The sequence below is a fragment of the Pygoscelis adeliae genome, unplaced genomic scaffold (genome assembly GCF_000699105.1).
Source record: "Pygoscelis adeliae isolate BGI_AS28 unplaced genomic scaffold, ASM69910v1 Scaffold93, whole genome shotgun sequence".
Lineage (NCBI taxonomy): Eukaryota > Metazoa > Chordata > Aves > Sphenisciformes > Spheniscidae > Pygoscelis > Pygoscelis adeliae.
In genome coordinates, this window is record NW_008824469.1 from 618,032 (window position 1) to 622,736 (window position 4,705).

General features: G+C 59.9%; 1 protein-coding gene across 1 annotated transcript in view; it reads right to left on the minus strand.

Annotated features, from left to right (window-relative positions):
• Positions 1–4,705, minus strand: part of HIP1R (huntingtin interacting protein 1 related) — a 22,725-nt gene that overhangs the window by 13,533 nt on the left and 4,487 nt on the right. The window contains exons 3-5 of the mRNA XM_009321215.1: positions 3,372–3,589; positions 1,370–1,606; positions 16–215 (exon numbers count right to left, since the gene is read on the minus strand). Of these exons, the coding sequence (XP_009319490.1) occupies positions 16–215; positions 1,370–1,606; positions 3,372–3,589 (655 nt within the window). The remainder of the gene's footprint in view (positions 1–15; positions 216–1,369; positions 1,607–3,371; positions 3,590–4,705) is intronic.

The following is a 4,705-nucleotide window of genomic DNA, read 5'->3' on the forward strand; positions in this document are numbered from 1 at the left end:
CGAGGGAAAGGATACGGCGGGCATGTTTCTCCTTCACTGGTGCTTCTTGAGTATTTATGGCTTTGCTGATGCTGATGGCCTGCAAGAGGAGGAGAGAGCGGCCGTCAGCAGCAGCACAACCCTCGCGGTCCCCAACCCACGTCACCCCAAAGCGAAGAGCTGGGTGCGCTGCCAGCTGGGAATGGCCTGGCCACCCAGCGCTTTTGGGGAATACCCTGAATTTTACAACACGTTTGTCACCTTAAAGCCATTCACGACACATCAAAATAGGCTTTTTCATCCATGATCAAAGCAGCCTGTTAAAACCCCCCATCCCCAGCGCAATTGGTCAGAGCTGGGCCACTACTGGTGCTCAGCTGCTGATGCTCCCTGCTGTCCCCGTCCCAGGAAACAAACAGCATTTTTGCAGCCTGAACTCAGCGCCGTGCCCGGGGAGCATTAAAGCATGACAGCGAGATGCCAAATTCCAGGGTTGTTTCTCTAATCACAAGGAACCTTTGAACCAGGGGGGTGGTGGGGTGGTTTTTTGACGGTGTTGCTGCATGCAAACAGCACGTGGGGAAAATGCAGTGCCCAGGCAAGGAGGGAGTGGCGGCCGTGATGCCCATTTCGACAGAGCAGAAATCCAGAGCGATGTGATTGTCAGAGGAGGATTATCTATATTTTAATGTGTTTGATCACAGCACACTTTAAACTATGGGTTTATTCCAAAAGATGACCCCAGACAGGGGTCGGTCGCGTCTCCCGCGTGATGACGGGCTGCAAAACTGAGTTGCTGTGATCGATGAGGATCTTCCTCCTCCTCCCCAGGTCCCTGCAGACTGAACTGAGCTGCTTCGCCCTCGCACGAGTGCTCGGTCCGTGTCCGTGTCTGCGAGCCCTAGTTCACCGGCGGAGGAAAAAGGTCCCAGCTGGGAAGGCAGGAAGCGGCCCCGCTGCCGGCGCTCATGCCGGAAGAGAAACCCAGTCCCTCCCTGCAGCCCCACAAGCCGTAAAACCTTATAAAAATCTTATCTCCCCTCCTGGGGAAAGCACCTGCTTCAGCACAGCCGCTGGTCCGGGGGATGCTTCTGAATCAAGGTGCTTTCCTGTGGGAGGAGGAACCCGACGCCGGGTTATCGAGTGCTCCTGACTTATGCAGGAGGAACCTGATGCCCTGCCGAAGGAAGGGTTGATGCCAAAGGTGTCGATGCACCAAATCCACCCCAAATGAGCCCAAAATGGCTGCGCCCACGAGCTGGGCACGACAGTGGCAAAAACACTGTGAGTGCATCCCAAAAAGTGAGCCAGCCCCGAAATGCTGAGCCTAGCTGCTGGGAAAAGATGTGCTGGTTTCGCCTTTCCCGCACCAGGGAAGCCCCGGCGTTACCCCGCCATGTGGGGCCGTAAAGCAGCAGCAGAGTTAAGCCGGTGACTTGCTGTAATCCTCTTATCCCGAAAGGTTAACGAGCCTGGAATGCCCGGGAACAGGCACTTGCAGCGCAGCTGCCTCTCCCAAAGCACCCAGCACCTCCACAGCCCCCCAAAAGGCTGGAGCCGGTAGAGAGGCTGTGCCCTCGACCGCGACTCGGCCGGCGAGAAGATGTGCCGCGGGTCCTCAGGGCTGCTGGTACGACACCAGAGTGATGGTTTATTGACAGAAAGCAAGGTTTACCGCGCGCCAGAGTGACAAGCTGATGGTTTTGCAAGGCAGGGCTTGGAAACACATCTTGCAGCGAAGAGCTGCTAACGGGGTTATTGCATCTTATTGAGGTGCTTTGCATGGGCGAGGAGCGGGGCAGAAATCTCCCAAACCTGGATTTTTGCTGCCCGCCACGTGTGGGAGCAGCACGACGCACTCGTCCCAACCCATCAGCAGGAGCCAGGCTCAGCCTTGAGCCCCGCAGGGCCAGGAAGAGGTGCAGGCAGAGGGGCTGATGCACGAGACGAGGGCAGACCCCCGCGAAACAAAATGCTGTCCCACATCCCCGGGGACGAGAGCTCAGCCGCCCGGTGCTGCCCAGCAGGACGGGGATAGGGCTGGGACCCAGCTGGCCCGTCCCAAAACTGGGCTGTAATTCCCATTGGTTCTGGTGGTTTTATTGTGGTTATAGCCCGTAAGCTTGTTTCCAGCCCGACCAGCCAAAATTCAGCCCGGGAGCTGCCGGAGAGGCTGGTTTCAACCTTGGTGATTCAGCACAGAGGTTTCAGCTGAGCCATTTTACATCCAGCACAGAGGAGCGGGCCCGTGCAGGGGCAGCCCCCAGCCCACCCGCGGCACCACCGTGATGGAGACGCCGTGTCCAGCATGGTCCCAAATAAACCACGGTGGCACCAAACCAGTGCCAATCCCTCAGGGCTGCTGGCTCAGGTGTGCTTTTGCCGGCTCCAAACTCCGGGCTGGCCAGGAGGTCCCCAAAAAGGGGATGGTGGGACCAGGAATGGGCACGGGGCGATGCTGCAGCCTGGGACACGCATGCCTTCAGGATGTCCCTGCCGGCTGCCCATGGAAGCTGGGCTGTGGAGGACGGCTCTGAAACGGGGAGATTCACCCTTGACCCAGCCTCTTGGGACACAATCGGCACATCTGGAGATGGGCAGGTCCCTGTTGTCACTGCAGGCGTGCATCCAGCCTGGCCGAAACCTTCATGCCACCTGCGGACAGCTCCCCATCACCACCAGGGAGCGGTGCAGCCCCGGCCCTGCCGGTGGGGGGGTCCGACCCCAAAACCTGCCCGGCTGCGGGAGCCCACACAGGCACAGCCCGAATGCCTTACTCACAGCCCTCACGTACCAAGCCGGTGACGAAAGCTGGGATCAAAGCGCCCAAATGAAGGAACGCAGTTTACATCCACCTTTTCTTTCCAGGCTGCTTTTAATTACAGTGTGATCCTCCCCGCCCACGGCTCCCCGAAACCTCTGCATCCCGCGGGGCCGCAATCCCCACCCGGCAGGTGGATGCCGGGTCCTAGCACGACGCTGCGGCGGGGAGTGATTTTTTGGCAACAGGACGTCGAGCTGGAAACCTCCCTGGCTGGGCGGCGCGAGGGCTGCCAGATCAGCCGAACTGCAATCGGTTGCTCCGAAGTTCCCTTCCTAACACTTCCTTTTCCCAAATTACACCAAAAAAGCACCACTCGGCAGTCACAGACACTGTATTCCTGGCAGCTCTGGAACAGGTTGGATTTTTAACCTTCTTGTTTTAAGAAAAGCAAAAATTGGCCGCAGAAAAGGGCAAGTTTTGCCTCCTGCCAGGCTGCAGAGCGAGCGCCTGCTGCAGGACGGCAGCTTCCCACCTCTCTCGCGCAGCTGCTCCAAGGGGGACGTCTGCATCACCCCGACACAAGACCTCAAAAAGCATTTTCAGGGAAAACAGGTGGCCTTCACGTCACCCGCGAGCATCCGGAATCATACCAGGGCCAGCAAGCCCTGTCCGCACCCGCAGGCATCGCCCCGGCCTTTGCCGGGGGAAAGGAGATGGGGCGCTCGGTTTCGGCAGCGTTGTTCTCCGGGGTGGCGTGAAATCCTCGGCTGGCAAAGGCACGCGGAGGGGAGTGTGCCACCCGCCTCCCCGCGATACAAAGGTGACCAGCGGCCGTCTCCGCAGCTGCTATAATTAGACGTAAAAGGCAGATCAATACCCGCGTACTGACATTGGAACAGTTTTGCCCTCATCTGAAGCACTGCTACGGGAAGCCACATTAGGCTAAAGCTCCTTTAGGACAGTTTCTCAGCGGACGCTGGAACCAAGGTCAGTTCTGGGTGGTGGACGTGACCATCAGCCAGCGAGCCCCAGGTTTAGCCCTAACAGAGAGCGACCACCCGCTCGCCCCATACGTGGCTCTGCCCAAGGCATCCCTGTGGCCATGAGCCAAGTCGCACCCACGTGGGGCACAAATCCCACCGAAAAGCCCAAAACGTCGTGGAAGGGCGGAAGGGAGGGAGGAAGGACGTGCTCCCGCCCGGCCGGCACAGGCTGCCCTTCGTCACACAAGGCAGCGCTCCCACCGCGATTATTTATCAGCAGTGCCCAGCGGGACGATTGAAGGAGACGCGTCCAGAAGGAACCGGAATTGCCGGTTTTCTTGTGTTGCTCCCCAAACCCAACAAGTTCCGTTTCCTATCCAGCACGGCCAAGCGGCACCGTGACCCCGCAAGGCCCGAAATAGCCACCTGCCTTCGCTGGCACTCTCCGGGGCCAAACCAGCCCAGGGGCCGGGGAAGGACCAGCAACGCAGCAGGGCAAAGGGGAAAAATATCTGCCACCAATTTGCAGCCTGCAAAACCAGAGGGGTCAGCGGATGCGTGCCGGGAGACCACTATGATTTTTGCTGGGGCAGCCGGTGAGCCTGTCCCTCTGTCCATCCCTGCCCACGCTGCTGGAGTAATTAATTTCCCGTAAAGACGTACGCCAGCCCCGTCGGCGCCCGAGCATCGCCCACCCCCACAAGGGCTGCAGGAAGGGCTACAGACACCCCCGTCCAAGCCGGACACAAACTCATTTGGGCTTACTTTTCACTCTGCCACCCTCTCCGGGGCCGGGCACCCCGACCCCCGCGGGGACACCCCACGTGTGACCCAGAGGCACGGGGGGTGACCCATCCCCGGTGCAGAACAGCCCCCGGTTTTGTCGGGGCAGCCCGTGCCGCCACGGGGCCGGGGCCGGGACCGGGTGGCGTCGCAGGGATGCAGAGATGCGCGTTACCGGTGCGGTGGGCACCGGGGG